Raw genomic sequence first — 17,698 nt, 5'->3', positions numbered from 1 at the left:
GCAAGAAACTGACCACTGGTGTCATGAAACTAGGGCCCTGAAAGGGATGACCTTAACCCTAGACTCAGTACGCAGAACGGGGAGGATGGGTGGGGCGGTAAGGAATCTATCACTAACTAATGTCTCTTACAGATATATTGTTACACAAGTAGTAACTTGTGCATCTGAAAGAGACACGTTAGTGATAGATTCCTTACCTTAGAATAGATACCTCAGCAATACCAACCCCGGTGGTGGGTCTGCGAATAGATTACACCAGAAAGTCTAGGAGAACAGACCGGCCAAAGAAGCCGTCTCTCCGGACTTGACTGTCAAGGCAGCAATGCTTGTAAATGTGTGCAACGAGGCCCACGTAGATGCCTGACAAATATCCTGCAAGGGAACGCCGCGTCCCAAGCCAGTAGTGGCTGCAGTTGCCCTGGTAGAATGGGCACGCAGCCCCACAGGGGGCTCCTTCTTAGCCAACAAGTAAAATACTTTGATGCACAGAACGACCCACCGAGAGATGGTTCGTTTGTGCACAGCCCGACCTTTTTTGGCGCCTACGTAGCCAACAAAGAGCTGGTCATCCACCCGGGACTGGTGTGTGCGATTCAGATAGAACGAGAGCGCACGTTTTGGGTCCAGACGGTGGAGCCTCCCCTCCTCTTTTGAAGGAGGCGGAAAGAAGGTGGGCAAGGTGAGGGTCTGCCCGATGTGGAAGGGCGTGACAACTTTTGGCAATAAAGAAGGACGGGTCCTTAAAACCACCTTGTCCGGATGAACAGACAGGAGGTTTAGAAGAAAGAGTCTGGAGCTCACTCACTCTTCTGGCAGAGGTGATCGCTACCAGGAAAGCCGTCTTGAGAGTGAGAAGACGTAAAGGACAGTTATGAAGGAGCTCAAAAGGAGCACACATCAGATGGGTCAAGACAAGATATACGTCCCATCGAGGAATTATGAAAGGCATGGGAGGAAACGTGTGCGTAATGCCTTTCAGGAAACGGTTAACAACCGGGGACTTAAAGAGAGAGGGCTGATCTGGAAGTCTTAGAAAGGCAGAGATGGCCGAAAGATAACCTTTGATAGTACCCAGAGCAGAGCCCTGTTGGGCCAAGGATAGTAAGAACAGAAGGAACTCCAATAGAGGGGCAGAAAGGGGATCCACAGACTTTGCTGTACACCATGCCACAAACTTGTTCCACCGGCAGGCGTATACCGTCTTAGTGGATGGACGCCTGGCTGCCAGAATGACATCACAGACTTCGGGAGGAAGATCGAAAGCTGTTAACTGTCACCGCTCAATCTCCACGCATGGAGGTGGAGGCTGGACAGGTGCGGGTGGCGAACCGTCACTGCTGCTGCGACAGAAAATCCTCCCGAAGAGGCAGACGGATCGGGGGATCGATCGCCATGCTGAGTAGCTCAGGATACCAGTATCTTTGTGCCCAATCCGGAGCCACAAGGATGACTTGGGCCCGGTCGCACCGAATCTTCTTCAGCACTCTGGGCAGAAGTGGTATAGGCGGAGAGGCGTACAACAGACCGCAACTCCACTCGCGACGAAAAGCGTCGCCGAGCGAGTGCCGCCTTGGAAATTCCAACGTGCAGAACTGATGACATTGCGCGTTCTCTTCGGTGGCGAATAGATCTAACCAAGGCTCTCTCCACTGCAGAAAGAGACCTTGCGCCATGTCCGAGTGCAGACGCCATTCGTGATCCAACAAGCACCGGCTGCTGAGTTCGTCCGCCCTGGCGTTCAGAGAACCTGCCAGTTGTTGAACCACCAAGGTAATGCCTTCATGTTCCAGCCATGTCCAGAGGCGCAGAGCCTCCTGACATAGGGTCCAAAACCCCACCCCGCCCTGTTTGTTGCAATACCACATGGCGGTGGTGTTGTCCGTGAACACCTGCACCACACTTCCCCGGACAAAGAGAAGGAATGCCTTCAGTGCAAGTCGGATCGTCCAATTTCCAAAAGGTTGATATGGAGCCGGGACTCCTCCAGAGACCAGAGTCCTCTGATCTCCGCCTCTCCCAAGTGGCCTCCCCATCCCAGGAGGGACGCATCCGTCACCACTGAGTGCTCCGGTTGGGGAAGGAAGAGGGATCTGTCATTGACCCAATCGCGATTTCTGAGCCATCACTGCAATTGTCATGCAGTGCCCTCCGAGATCTGGACATGATCGGACAGGTTGCCCTGATGCTGCGCCCACTGGAACTTCAGGTCCCACTGCAGAGCCCGCATATGCCATCTGGCATGTTGCACTAGCAGGATGCAGGAGGCCATCAGGCCCAGGAGCCGGCGGGTCATCCTGACTGAACACCCGGGATAGAGGCTGAAAGATTGGAATCATAGCCTGAATATCCCGGACTCGCTGCTCGGGAGGATAAACCCGAAACCGCGTTGAATCCAGAACCGCTCCGATGAAGGGGAGATGCTGAGAGGGACTCAGGTGCGACTTCGGCAGGTTGATGGAGAACCCTTGCAAATGCAGGAGGCCGGCCATAGATTGAAGGTGGGAGACGACTGCCTGGGGCGAGCCCGCCTTCAACAACCAGTGGTCGAGGTAGGGGAAGACTGCCACCCCTGACCTGCGCAGATGAGCTGCGACCACCGCCATCACTTTCGTGAACACCCGAGGGGCGCTGGTAAGGCTGAAGGGGAGCACGGCAAACTGAAAATGCCCCGGGCCTACCGTGAACCTGAGGTAACGCCGGTGGGCCGGCAGGACGGGGATGTGAAAATATGCGTCCTGCAAGTCCAACGCTACCATCCAGTCTCTAGGGTCGAGAGCAGCCAAGACCTGAGCCAGAGTCAGCAATTTGAACTTCTCCTTCAGGAGGAAGCGGTTGACGTTCCGGAGGTCCAAGATGGGACGCAGACCCCCTTTGTCCTTCTTGGGGACCAGAAAGTAGTGGGAATAACAACCACTCCCTACTTCCGGCCCAGGAACGCACTCGATGGCCCCCTTGGCCAAGAGGGTCGTAACTTCCTGCTGGATAGTTGCCAAGTGTTCCCCCGACATGCAGTGGTACTGAGGTGGCATGGCTGGAGGGGTGGACTGAAAGGGAAGGGAGTAACCCTTGTGGATGATGTGCAGCACCCACTTGTCCGATGTGATAGCGGGCCAGTGGGGGAGGTGATGGCGGATCCTGCCACCCACTGGCGTGGGGTGTTCCACAAAGCTCGGATTAGGAAGGTTCGGCGGTAGAAGCAGTGGGGGCGTAGGTGGACTGACCCCCACGCTGATTTCCAGACCCGCCCCTGCGGAAGCCGCGTCGGTGGCCGCGCTGAGGCTGGTTCTGCACAGGCTTGCTGAAGGAACATGCCTGGGTGCACCTGCCGTGGCCACGAAAGGAACGAAAACCAGGAATGGCTGGGCTTTTCGTGGAAAGACCGAAGGACTTCACCGTAGCCCGCAAGTCGGCCTTATCACCAAAAAGGCGGGTGCCATCAAAGGGGATGTCCATGAGTGAGCTTTGTACATCTGGCGAGAACCTGGTAGATTTCAACCAGGCGTGGCGACGAAGCGCCACAGTTGTAGAAATGGCTCTACCTAGTGAGTCCGCGGTGTCCAAACCACACCGAATGGCGAACTTTGCCGCATCCTTACCCTAGGCAACAGCTTGAGACAGCACAGCTTGGGCCTCTTCAGGACACTGAGGCAACACTTGTGCAACGGCATCCCACACCGCGTGGGAATAGCGGCCCAAGAGGCATGCGGTGTTCACCGACCGCAGCCCTAAGCTGGCTGAAGAGAACAGCCACTTGCCGAACTGCTCCAGCTGCTTAGAGTCCTTATCTGGCGGAGCCGTGGGAAACGTACTCTGGGACGTCAAAGCTTGCATGACCAGTCTCTCGGACATAGGATAAGTGGTCAGAAAGGCAGGGTCACCCCGCACTGGGCGATGACGCCTGGCGACATTCTTATCCACCGGGGCCCCCGTGGCTGGCCGCGACCAAGTGCCCAGTAAGACGTCAGTGAGGGCGTCGTTAAATGGCAGCAGGGGCTCCGACCAAGGGTACGCCGTCTGGAGCACCTCAGTGAAGAGATTAGTCTTTAGGGCCACCGTAGGGAGATCAAGGTGGAGGACCTCAGTGGCCCGACGAAGCACCATCATGTACGAAGCGCCCTCCTTCATGGTAGGTGGAGAAGAGTCAAACCCCGGGTCAGAGGAGAGATCAAGGCCGCCGGCCTCCTCTAACTCGTCCGCCCAGTCCTGCTCGGAGTCACACTGACGAGCAAGAGGGTCCTCTGACCCCTCCCAGTCATCCTCCACCTCCGCCATATGTGGGACAGACTGTGGCGGCAGGGACCGGGAAAGGAACAAACGGCGCCGGACGGGGCCGAACCGGCGCCGTGTCCCAATGCGGATCCCAGGTAGGGACAAAATTGTCCGAGAACCTGGGCAGGGGCGGAAATGGCATCCACTGCGGCACCGGAGGCGGAGCCGAGTGCGGCGCTGGGGCCGGAGCCAGCAGCGCGGGACCTTGTGGCGTTGTGGCCGGAGCCAGCGGCGCTGGATCCTGCGGCGCCGGGGCCGGAGCCGCTGGTGGCGCTGACGGCCCGACAGGATCCTGACACGGGACCGCGGGGCCCAAGGGTGCGCCGGCGGGAGCCCGAGGCCTAAACAGGCGGTCCAAGGTAGCAAGAAATTCTTGCACCTGTGAGGGAGTCGTCGACGGACCCAGGTAAGGTGGGTAGACCGCGGGACTCCCGGGCTCCGAAGGAGCCGCAGGGGCAGAACCCCTGTCCCCCTTGTCCGCATCCGGGGACCGACGGGGGAACGTCGGAGAGCGACAACGCTTCTTCGACTTCTTTTTGTGTCGGTTCTTACCCGAATCAGAGGGTGAAGACTTGGAGCCCGAGAAGCGATGATGGTGGCCCCGTGAGCGTTCTCTGGAGCGGCCCCAGGACCGTGAAAGGTGCAGAGACGAGTGCCGGACCTCAAACAGCTTCAGGCACCGCTCCCTCAAGGCCTTCAGGGCCATGGCTAAACAGTCCATACAGGCCCGGGAGTCGTGGTCGCTCTCCAGGCAGTAGAGACAGACGTCGTGGGGGTCCGCCACCGACATATTGCGACGGCAGGCCCCACAAGACTTAAAACCAGGCATCCCTACATGCACTAGGGTAGACTCAAACTTACAGGAGACAATAGTCTCAAAAAGATAGTCAAAAAGTGACTAAGGTACGTGCTCTAACCGGATCTACGCTTACTGGAGCGGAAAAAGAAAGAACTGACGTCAGCGCGCATTGGTGGCGCCTAAGTAGTCTCCGTGACGTCATCTCGGCGCTTACGACGCCAGCGATGGACGCGGAGCCGCACGACGCCACCTACCGACGCGCAGGGGTACTGCTGACGAAAAACTTTTCCGGATCCAGTCTGACGCCTGGGGATATTCTAAGGTAAGGAATCTATCACTAACGTGTCTCTTCCAGATACATACATTCAAGAAGGCCAATTGCAGTTCCAGAATTGATTACATTTTATTGGATTTACCTTCTTGGCAATTCCTGAGTGTCATGGAGATAACTGAAAGAGACAACATTGACCATAATGCCCTGGCGTTAGAACTGGATCATATGTTTTCTCTCTCTGACTGTAAATCAGCGGAAGAGTCGGTCTACCCAATTGTCACAAATAACAATAGGAGAATGATTAAATGGCCCAAGATAGAGAGTAATGAAAATATTATTTCTCAGATATATACAAAAGTAACAAAAGCACTCCGATATGAACACACAAGGAAGAGAGGCGCATTTCACCATAAGTAGTTATATCAAGTTAATTGATGAACGTAAAAAAACTTCTTTTTTTTTTTAAAGTGAAGTGCTCTGTTAACTATAATAACAACATAGGTGAGGTTAATGAGTTTTGTAAAGCAGCAAGGAAAGAACTAATGGGAGCTATTAAAATCGGACACCAAGCACCTGTGGCACCAAAAAGCTATCATTACAACAAGGTCCAAAATCTAGCAAAAAGAAAACAGGAAGAAGGACATTGGAGAGATTTAACTTCAGCGGCCTAAAACCAAGAATAGCAAGTTGTTCTGCCACATCGTGGCTAAGGGTAACTAGAGACAGGTCATTCACATTCAACTAATGACATGGATAAACCATTTTAGTACACTTTATGCTGGCGAGACCTAAATGGTACTGAAAACTGATAACTTACTATGTGTTTACTTAAATATTGAATCCTGGGACACTGACACTATTGACTTCAGCCTTGAGGATACCAGGCTAGCCCTCGAGGCACTACAGAGAGGGAAAGCCCCTGGTTTAGTTAAAATCCCTGGGGCCTTCTTCCTCTCTGAAGTGGATGTATGGAGTGTCATTCTTAAATCGCTGTTTTAATTCTATCTACAGTGGTACACTAGACTCTTGGCTAGGGGAAGAGGTGGTCCCAATGTATAAAAGGGGAGACAATAATAATTCTGTTAATTATAGGCCAATTAGCCTGATAGATCTCTCGCAAAAATTGTTCTGCAGGCACTTATTGGGGAGATTACATGTCTGGATTAGGAAAAATTAGATTCTCTCGTCCCTTCAGGCTGGTTTTGGAGAGAATACTGGGACAATTGACCAGCTATTTAGATATTTAATAATTCTATGGGAGTACGTGGTGATTAAAAAGGAACACGTGTACGTCGTATTCGTGGACTTGGGTGCTAACTTTCACCTAATCCCCAGGGGGAAAATGTGGGGAGTTCTAACACAGCTAGGTGTCTAGTCTACCTCCTTCAAACGATTATCAGGTTCCACAAAAAAAAATAGGAAAAATGGCAAACTTACTGAATGCCTTAAGGTTGGCCCCAACTCTGTTCACCTCATACATTAATGGGCTACTAGAGTCCCTATATAACTTTAATGGGGACCCTCCTGAGATAACTGGTAGCCCAGTTAATGTTTGCGGACAACAAAGGTTTTCAGCTGCATGTGATGATTGCGGTCTTGAAGTCAATGTTAACAAGACAAAATGTATGGCAAAATGTATGGCGTTTAATCCCCATAAATGTTTTAAGGGTAAAGTGAAGCTGGGAAACTCTATAATATAAATTTGTTTATTTAGCAGGTCAGATTTACTCATACAATGGCATGGTCCTCACATATTTCCAATTTCCAGCTTACCGTTCTGCATGTTAGCTCTGCCCTGTTTAAGAAGCTGAAATCCAGTTACCAGTTACCCCTGCTATTCATATCTATTGGGCAAAGGGAGTAAGTGCCGCTTTATACAGGGCTGAGATCTGGGGTTACCAGAACTTACAGCCCATAGAGAAAACAGAACATATCTTTAAGAGATCAATTCTGGGCTTACCAAGCAGTGAGCCCTTAACACCTATTTGTCTGGATCCAGGTCTCGGTAACATAGCACACGTGGCAGTGTTCAGAACCTCTAGCCTACTGGACACGTGTCTGGAATAACAATACACCACTCCCCACGAGAGAATCATTTCTAGAACTAATAGCATCGGACACTAAAGGGAATATCGCCTGGTTACAACACGTTAAAACCTGGCTATTTAATACTGCATGAGTGAGCTGAAGACCAATCCTCGCTGCATCAGGAAAAATACTTCGATGTATTTTAAACAGAGATATTGGCACTATATCTGTGCCCAATGGTTGAACCCGAACACTGTGGGGGATTTAACTGGCAGGTTTGGGGATTTCAAAGATAACCCGCATTGTGAGGAGTTCCTGAACCAGATTGAACCCCCGCAAGCGAAATCCTTAAACCTACAAATTAGATGCAGCATTTTGCCACTTAACTTCTTTTGCTGTAGATGGAATGGCCAAAACATCTCGGCCATATGTCCATTCTGTCCAGATAGCCCTAAAACAGAGGAGCATTTTCTATTCCTTTGTCCCAGTTATTGCTGCGAATAGGAGATCTTGGTTGGTTCCAATTTGTCGCATTCTGTCTGTAAGACAAAGGGGGCCCACCGTTAGGATTTTCAGAAGTGATACAACTGTATGGCTGATTTTTGCTCTATCAAGATATTTTTTACACGCATGGCGTCTTAGATGCAAGAGCATGCCATGGTGTGCCTTTCAGAATTTATGTTTCACCCCTTAGGTGTGGGTTGGACCCTGAAATGAGTTATAAGAATGAGGCTCTTCTCATTTACAGGTTAAATGTTACATTCTCTGGTGACTCCTAGATAGATTGTGTATTGCCATTCACTGTGCTTGGTTTTATTATGTACATAATGTGTATTAACTAATTCCGACTCTTGCACGGATTGTTTTTATTATGGAAGATATTAATGTGAATAGGTTTCTCCATCTTTAAAATGTTACTGATTATTATACATTTAATATAGCAATAATATGTATGATGCTAATAATAAATGATGTACTTTTATGGTATTATTATGAACCGAATAAATATTATTAATACTACTGCTATTCATATTCAGCTATACTTTACTGAGCTAACTATAACTTGCACATCCACTTTACACTGCTTATGATATTACATCATTCATGACATGTTCAGTGACATTATTGATGACATAACGGAAGGCATTATTCAAGGAGTTTGAAGGTTTGCTGTCTGCTTCTTACACTAAAAAATATTTAGTGAGTTATATCTAGAGGAAAATTTCTACAGCTTCTGTATTGCTTATGATTGAAAGCTTTTGCACAATGCTTGGCCTTCTAAAAGGGCTTGCATGTGTAGAGGGCATCGGTTCTCCGAGGCGAGTTGTCAAGAGAAAAAAGGCTGTGCATAGTAGAGCCTCTTCAACCTAAGAGAGTTTGAGTGTGTGTAAGTAGGGGGGTCTCTATGAAGAGCTGTGCAGAGGACATAGGCTACGCGTAGTAGGGGCTTGGCCACCTAATAGTACTTGGGTGCCTGGAGGGAGTGGGCTCTCAGTACAGAGCTTGGGCCAGAGAGAAGGCTGGACATCGCAGGAATTTGAACGTCTAATGAGGTTTGAGTGTCTGGAGGGAGTGGGCTGTGCATGAAGATATTTGGTCTGGGTGAAGGCTGTGAGTAGTAGGGGCTTGGGCACCTAAAGAGGTTTGTGTGTCTAGAGGAAATGGACTATGGTCTAATTATTTTATATAAGCACATTTGTTTATCCAATTAATGTTTAACATGATTCCCCGCAATTTAGTATTTATTTACATACTTCAAATGCTGTACTGATTGGTAGATTGCATTTGTCATTAGTATGGTGGATGGTGTCATCTATTATTTCATTTGAGATAATCAGTGATGTCATCAATGCCAAAGCAAAACTTGGTGTGATTCTGTTCAGAAGTTTTGGCTGCAGCGTTGTCTAAAATCCCCTAGGGAAAAAACATTTTGGGAACCCCACATTTTAGTAGGTTGTGCTTTACAGATCACCCTGAAACTTTCAGGCATGATCTAAGGTGGGTGAACATTTTTTTTTTTAGAAAGTGTTGTGACGATTCGTCAAATAGAGTAAAAGGTATTTGAAAAACAAAAAAATTGCTCTTCCTATGTAAACTCTGACCTAAATAGAACTACACAGTGGTGACCGCCACTGTGTAAAAAAACACACACACACATATGTATATATTTTCACTGAAAAACCAAAGGTTACAGGGACGTTATAGTTAGGAAATGGATTTTTTTTTAAAAAACATTAAAAAAACAAAGGTTACAGGGATGTTATAGTTAGGCTCATATTTTACACGCACAAAACCATACAAATGCAGGAGTTATAGTTACTTGAGCTAACTATAACGTATGCCCCGTAATTCACTGCTTATGTCCTCACATATTAACATCCCTCATGACGTGGTCAGTGACATCATTGATGACATCATCCACAGTAGCACTCACACAACCTCTCATACACCCACTCAGACACTGATACAACTCACATACCCACTTACTCATCCACAGAGCCACTAACACACACACCCACTGACTCACACAGTAACTCATTTGACCATACACCTAATCACACATTTGAAAAATATTACACCATTCTCAATAACACTGTGAATCTTAAATCCACGTATAAAATCAGTGAGTTCAGAGTGGTATTCTTAGACAAAGATCTATATAGATGAAAACATTATTAAAAAACCTTACATCGAAAGATAACCATGACTAACTTAGTGCTACATGCTAATAATTTCCACCAACACAGTTTAAAATGGAGCATCCCCGATGGGGAATTCCTCGGTATAATAAGAAATTTTTCTCAGGAAAAAGAACTGGAAAGGCACAGCACTGAAACCAAAAAACATTTTCTAATTAGAAAATACCCGAGACATGTAATCAACATAGGATTCTCTGCAGAAGCTAATCAGGTACTTCAAAGAAAAAAATGGGGTCTACTCAAATTAGACCCAACAGTCACCAATAGTGTTGCCAATCACCCAAACATCACGTTCAGGAGAGCAAAAACATTAAAAACAAACTAGTGCACAGTCAATTAAATCAACCAGAACAAACTGGATGACACACCCAGGATTCTGGAAATGCAAACAATGCAAAGCCTGTAGAATTGGAATCAATACACAAGACTTCACCACAGCAAAGAAACAAATATTGAAAATCAAGCAAAATATTACATCCTAGAGCAAATACATAATTTACGTAATAGAATGTCCGTGTGGATTGAAATATATTGGGAGCACAATTTGCGAACTCTGTAAGCGAATCCTGGAACATGTGAGAGCCACAAGTAACAAAGGTAGAAGTAACGCAGTGGCCAAACATATGGAGCAGTATCATCAAATTGACTGGCACCAATTGAAGTTTTAGGCAATAGACCAAATCAAGAAATTTAATAGATGGAATTACTGTGATCTGCAAAAACAACCCATCAGAGACCTGTGAAGGCCATCAACCAGCATTGAAGATGGACATAATGCTATAAAACCAGGCAAAATCAGCATAATTTCGAGATAATTCTAAGTAAATGTACTCGTAGGAAATTATGATCTGCGATCAGACAGATAAAAGTTAATGTGCCGGAAGGTATGAAATATAGTTAAAAACAACCTGATGAATATATCCTTGAATCAACTTGCAATGTTAAAAATAGGGCACATTCATGACCTTGAAATAGTGAAATGTTAACTAGCAAAGCCATTGGATGTTTCTCTGCCACCACAAGAACCAGCATCCATAGCGGGGGCTAATCGGCAAAAGGACTGCCATGCCCCCCGTTCGAATAATTATGCACCAAAACCAAAGGTGGTAATCCTCAATGAATATACAAATGAATTGTGGCTGGACATATTAGTAAAATATTGTGGTTTAAAACCGACCGAATAAAGGTCAAGAAATATAATAGTTTTATGATCAGTTGACATGGCACAAAAAAATGCTGCATATTTTTAATTGCGTTTGTATTTGCCACATTTTACCTGTAAGGTCACACACTATTTTGCACTTAATCACATAATTTATTTGACTTAATAATTTGTTTAATCACACAGTGCACTCATGGGCACAGTAAAAACAAGCATTTGCAATGCAATAGGTCTTGCATTTACGAGAGTTTGAGCTATTGGCATTGTAAATGACAATGCTTTTATTTATGTTTTGGTTTCTAAAAGGCATTTACAATGGCAATAGCTTGAATGCACGTAAATGCGAGTCCTATTACATTGCAAACACTTTTTTTCCTTCTTCAGTGGGAGAGTGGAACTAGCAGTGCTGCATGTTTGGCATGCCCCCCAGTGCCGCGCGTTGTGCGCCCCCCCCCTCTTGCTTGGCCCTAATGAAAGCGGCCTGCACTATTAATAAAATAAATAAATAAGTGTACCCGCCGTAGTTGAAGCGGACGTGCTATAATTTAAATATATACATTAGTAAAACCAGTGGGCCTGCTGGGATGACGTGGGTGAAATAGGGAAGATCATTAAAGAAAAAAGTGATTACCGACTTATGAAGGAGACCGTGTAACGCCACAAGTAAAAGATCCAGTCCTCATGGGAGGTAACAAACGGCGACAAGGCGGTAACAAGGAGGGACTCACAAGCCTCATAATCAATCAGAAGCCAGCATTTACCAAGGACAATGTCATCAACCAATGAAAAATATGGGAGGAGAGTGTGCGAGGCTTCCACAGCATACCCTACTACAGCATGCCTCGCAGAGCAAGCAGCGCATGCACGGTGCCGCCAGGCTTGACCTAAAAAACCTCTGTGTACCGACTGCTTCCGGCCTCTCTTTCTGTTTTTGCTTACATTATCCTCTGAAAAGAACAAAGCTATCCCCACAGTAAACACTGCAACATTACCTGTCAGAAGCTACTGTGCGTATGTGTGGGAGTGGGTGGGGGGGGGGGGGGGTGGAGGGGAGTTGCCTACCTGCTCCCTGAGACTTTACTTTCTACTTTTTCACTTGTTAGAGTCTCCATTAATTATGTTCTGTGTTGCCAGTTTTTTAGTAGCAGCTGTCAGAGAGAGGAAGGCCAGACTAAAAACTGTACATGATGTTGATCCCCTCTAATAGCTGAAATTTGAATCTGTACTAATTGTCTAAACGGTTATGGTAAACTTTGAATTTTAACTTTATAATTTGAAATTGTATATTCTTATATGTATATTTGTTATTATTTGTTTTTTATATCTTGTATCTGTATAGCATACTTTTATGATTTTTAATAATCGAATAAAGTGGTTTTGACTTGACACTCTGTCAGTCGATATTGTTTCAAGACCACCTCCTAGCTCAAAGGGCCGCTTCTGCTTTAAAACATCCATATATGCAGTTTCACTGCTAAGGACGGTTCTGTTGCCTCTCTTTGTCTTCATAGAAGATGGTTGCACTTATACCCTTATTATAAGAGTACCTACCCCTGCGGGGGCGTCCATGAAGGCAGCCCTGGCTGCCTGCTGGGTATGCAGATTACTGAAGTACCAAAACATCCCGTGCCATCCGTCCTGATCATGTGCGACCCAAGCTGCCCCTGTCTGTGTTTTTAAATGCAGATGGAGGCTTTGGCCCGAGTCGCCTTGAACTCTGGGCAGTCAATTGCCCTAAAGCTGGCTTTTAAGCGAAGTTATTAGGGCAAATATTGAGGAAAAACAGTACCAATTTAAGAAAAATACATACATTCCCGCCTTTGGAAGGTGAAGATCTGTGGTTAGGAGAAGGGAAGGTGGGGTATTTCATTAGAGGTGAAGGGAGAAATTAAAGTTGATTAATATTAAAATAGCTTGGACAAAAGGAGAGGGCACCAGTAAATATGAATCATTGACATATATTCCTGGTACAGCAGATAAACATACCAGTGCATTCATTCTGTGTTAACTACATTAGCAAATGAGGAATTAACCTTCACGAGACTGTGCCCCCTGAAATTCACTTCCAAACATTCCCGCCCGCCCCCCTATTTTTTCGCCAGCAGACTCGTCGCCATTGGTTTCTACAAGATGCAAGTGCTTGCATATAACATTGGGGACATCTAATAATTTATTATGGCAAAAATTAAAATTGATTCAGGTAATATGTTGGGTTTGGCATTAGTGACTAACAGCGTAATTTCGAAATGTCATTTCACCAGTAGTATTCCCCTTCGAAAAGTCAGCTGCATGCAGATTCAGCACCTCGCATAACACAGACACGTCAAAAGCGTGCAGTGAAAACTGTCTAGCAAGCTGGAACTGTAACCAAGACAAATTCAGTTTCATACAATGGCGCACATAAGCACACAAGCCATCTGGGGAATTTTGAACCCATTCAATGCAGGAGGTGGAAGGCAACGTATAGAGCCGTTGTCTCAATCTGCCCCTGCGATCCACAACCCTGCAATGTCATATTTACAGACCGTAGCGCTTGCGCATCACGGAAAAAGCGCTGTCCAAATAAAAGTTAACATGATAAATCATGGAGTGTGTGACGTGTTCGCCGATAAACCTTGCGAAGTAAAAAAGCTACTGTTATTCATTTTTCATAACCCACAGAAATGTTATTCACAATAAGTGAAGCTTCAGGTGCAGCGAAATTGCTACAGTTGGTGTAATATTGGGCTCCAGACTAAGGAATAATCTTGAGAGGGACAAAGTTGCTCTTGGTGCAAGAGAGCCGAGTTCTAATGCTGGTTTCAAAGTGCCACGAAATCACGCAATTGTCACCAAACTTTGGCCCGAGGTTGGTGCAGTGTCCCACACCCGACACCTTCTGGCTACGGAAGACAGGCCGGTGTCAACTGGACAGGGTCACTCACCGTTGTACCTTCGCCACTCACTGAGAGATTGCAAATGCTTGTTTACAACCTGCTGCAACACATACGCTATAGACCCATCTCCCAAAGTATATTAAAGTATGCAATTACACTGAAATTGCCTTTGTGTAAATAAAAAATGATGGGGCGGATATTTCTACACAGAATCTCTCCCTCTTTTTAAGTAAGGAGTGTAAACTAACAGCACATCCTTCTGTCTCCATCCGCCCGGCTCTGCTATGAGGCAGGCGCAAAATGGAGCACTTTAATGATTGGATGGGAGGGGGAGGGAGAAAGAGCAGAGACAATGGGGCGGAGGAGCGTGGGAAGAGACAACAATGAAAGTAAAACCAGCGCTGCGCTAGTATACCGGGTGCAGCGCTGCTAAAGTATGTCCACAATATTATTAAACGAGCACAGGCACGCTAATTAAAAACAGATGGCCCCTGCGGCCCGCTGCTGGCTCCCGAGAGCAAACCGCTCTGGGAGTAAACATTTCACAAGAAGCTGGGACCTCCACACGCCTTTGGCCAATTGCGTACTAAAGCCAGACGCAAAGGCCAATTGCGTGTGAGCACCACACGCACGAGCGTCTACACAAGCTGAAGTGATTCCAAGAGGTATATTTCCTATGCAGCGCATGCGCGCTGCCATTGGCTTGACCTAAAAACTACAACTCCCATGTATAGGAAGGAGTGGAGAAATCGAAAAATATGTAAAATGGATATAAACATTGTAAGACGACTGTGATAGTCAGCCTGTGAGCAAGGTCCGGGGGACCGAACCGCATCAGGGGCATTTTCCATGCTATTTCCACCATCGAAGTGTCAATATATGAAATTCTGGTCCTAATTTGAGAGTGCGACTCAATTTGAGTACTGGTAACATTAACATTACAGTGTACAGTAAATACCTCATGCCCTAGTTATAATGGAACCCCTTGAGTTAAGAGGGCGAAGGCCTCGAGCCACGTGGTACACAGGGTATTAACAAAATTTACCTTTGTATCAATCTATGCTGTGTTCAAATCACTCACCTGTTGATGGACCAGCTGCATGTACCTCAGCAGAATAGCAGTCAGGACCAGTCGATGGCCGCAAAGCATCTTTACAAATAAAGCTGGCCAGAGACCCTGACTGTGGAGCCAAAAAGAGAAATTAAGTTATGGATCAGTAAATACATTGAGCTATAATGTTAAATTGCTGTTAAGATTACAAGGATATGTTCCTGTATCATGCAGAGGTGAATATCAAGGGCACTGAGAGGTATCTGCAGCAAAAGACATGCCAAAACATGCAGTAAGGCAAATGCTACTTAACTGTATGCATCTGTTCTTGGCATGTAGAGCTGCAGATCTACACACTGTGCATAGATCGCCATCTGGTGTTGGGCCCGGATGTTTGCAGTTGTTTTTCCTCTTGGAAATTCTTTGGACGTCACGAGGTATGTGACTCCTCCTTTGGATCGTATTGCGCATGGGCTTCGGCTCCATCCTCAGACTGTTTTTCGCCAGCAGGGAAAGATGGAGCGTAGTAATAACAGTGAAGATGCCCATGTGTGTTGTATCTAAATAAGATAAACTGGAACAGATAAAGCTAGCCGGGGAGGCGGGTGGGCGTGAGTAGATCTGCAGCTCTACATGCCAAGAACAGATGCATACTGGTAAGTAGCATTTGCCGTTCGAGGCATATGAGCTGCAGATTACACACTGTGCATAGATTATATAGCAGTACCCATCCTTAGCGGAGACCACCCGTATCTGTTGCAGTCGTTTGAAATAATGTTTTGAGTTCAGCCTGGCCCACACTAGCCTGTTGCTTAGTTTGCACATCTACACAATAGTGTTTAGTGAAAGTGTGCGGTGTTGACCATGTAGCTGCTCTGCAGATATCAACTAATGGGATGTTCCCTAAAAATGCCATTGAAGTCCCTATTTTACGTGTAGAGTGGGCTTTAGGGGGAACGGATAGCGTTCGTTTTGCTTTGTGGTAGCAAATCTGAATGCATTTGACAATCCACCTAGCTATACCCGCCTTGGAGATGGGGTTGCCTTTGTGTGGTGGCGAGAAAGAGACAAACAGTTGTTTGGTCTTACGAAAAGGTTGTGTTCTCTCGATGTAGTAGAGTAAGGCTCGTTTGACATCTAATGTGTGAAGAGCTCTTTATGCAACGGTCTGTGATTGCGAGAAGAATACTGGGAGTTCTACAGTTTGGTTTAGGTGAAAAGGAGAAATGACTTTAGGGAGGAATTTTGGGTTGGTACGGAGAACAACCTTTTTATGGTGCATTTGGAGAAAAGGTTCTTGAATGTTAAGTGCTTGTATCTCACTGACCCTTCTGAGGGAAGTGATGGCTACAAGAAAGGCGGTTTTCCATGTTAGGAATTGAAGTTCACATTTGTATAGAGGTTCAAAGAGGGGCCCCATTAGTCTGGTGAGAACGATATTCAGGGTCCACACAGGTGAGGGTGGCACTCTGGGGGGAATTATTCTTTTGAGGCCTTCCATGAAGGCTTTAATGGCAGGTACTCTAAAAAGTGATAGATGTTGCCTGTTTTGTAGATAAGCTGCTATGGATGCAAGGTGCAGTCTAATGGATGTATAGGCTAGATTGCATCTTTGTAGGTGTAGTAAATAGCCTATGATGTGTTGAATGGACACATCTAGGAGATTGATGGTATTGTTGTGACAATAGACAACAAAACGTTTCCACTTGGCTGCGTAACACGCTCTAATGGTGGGTCGCCTAGCTTCTTTAATGACGTTCATGCAGTCAGGGGGAAGATTTAAGTAACCGCATTCTAGGATTTCAGGAGCCAGATCGCAAGGTTGAGCTGAGCTGGGTCCGGGTGCCTGATCTCTCCATGGTTCTGGGTTAAGAGGTGTGGAAAGAGGTGTAACTTATGGTGCGGTACTACAGATAGTTCCAGCAGTGTGGTGTACCACGGTTGTCTGGCCCAAGTTGGAGCTACTAAGATTAGTGTAAGGAAGTGTTGTTGTAGTTTGCGCACCACTAATGGAATGAGTGGGAGAGGCGGAAAAGCGTATGCAAATCTGCCTGACCAGTTCATCCATATCGCATTGCCTTTGGACAATGGGTGTGGATATCTGGCGGCGAAGCTTGGGCATTTGGCGTTTTGGTGGGTGGCGAAGAGGTCTATCTGTGGATGCCCCCACATTTGAAAGTACGGGTGAAGAACTTGCGGGTGGAGTTCCCACTCGTGGAGTTGTTGCGTTTGTCTGCTGAGCAGATCTGCCATAGTGTTTTGGACTCCTGGGACATGTTGGGCTAGGAGAAAGATTTTCTGGGGTATGGCCCATCTCCATATGCTCTGTGCAAGCTGAGAGAGCTGTGGAGAGTGTGTGCCACCTTGTTTTTGTATATAGTACATGGCTGTCATGTTGTCTGTGCGGACTAGGACTGCCTTGCCTGAAATCTGTGTCTGAAAAGATTTTAGGGCTAAAAAGATGGCTAGTAACTCCAGATGGTTGATGTGGAGTAACTTTTGTTGAAGTGTCCATCTGCCATGCATGGTGTGATGTAATA

The 17,698-nt window shown here is 46.6% G+C and overlaps 1 protein-coding gene across 4 annotated transcripts in view; it reads right to left on the bottom strand.

The window, feature by feature from the left end:
* FANCA (FA complementation group A) overlaps positions 1-17,698 on the bottom strand; it is a 1,007,136-nt gene that overhangs the window by 571,580 nt on the left and 417,858 nt on the right. For all 4 annotated transcript variants that reach the window (XM_085637706.1, XM_085637704.1, XM_085637705.1 and 1 more), the window contains exon 25: positions 15,189-15,288. In XM_085637706.1, coding sequence (XP_085493832.1) covers positions 15,189-15,288 — 100 coding nt within the window. The remainder of the gene's footprint in view (positions 1-15,188; positions 15,289-17,698) is intronic.

This window comes from Triturus cristatus, chromosome 12, assembly GCF_964204655.1.
Source record: "Triturus cristatus chromosome 12, aTriCri1.1, whole genome shotgun sequence".
Taxonomy (NCBI): Eukaryota; Metazoa; Chordata; class Amphibia; order Caudata; family Salamandridae; genus Triturus; species Triturus cristatus.
The sequence above is the reverse complement of the archived record's forward strand: the minus strand, read 5'-3'. Positions and strand labels throughout refer to the sequence as shown.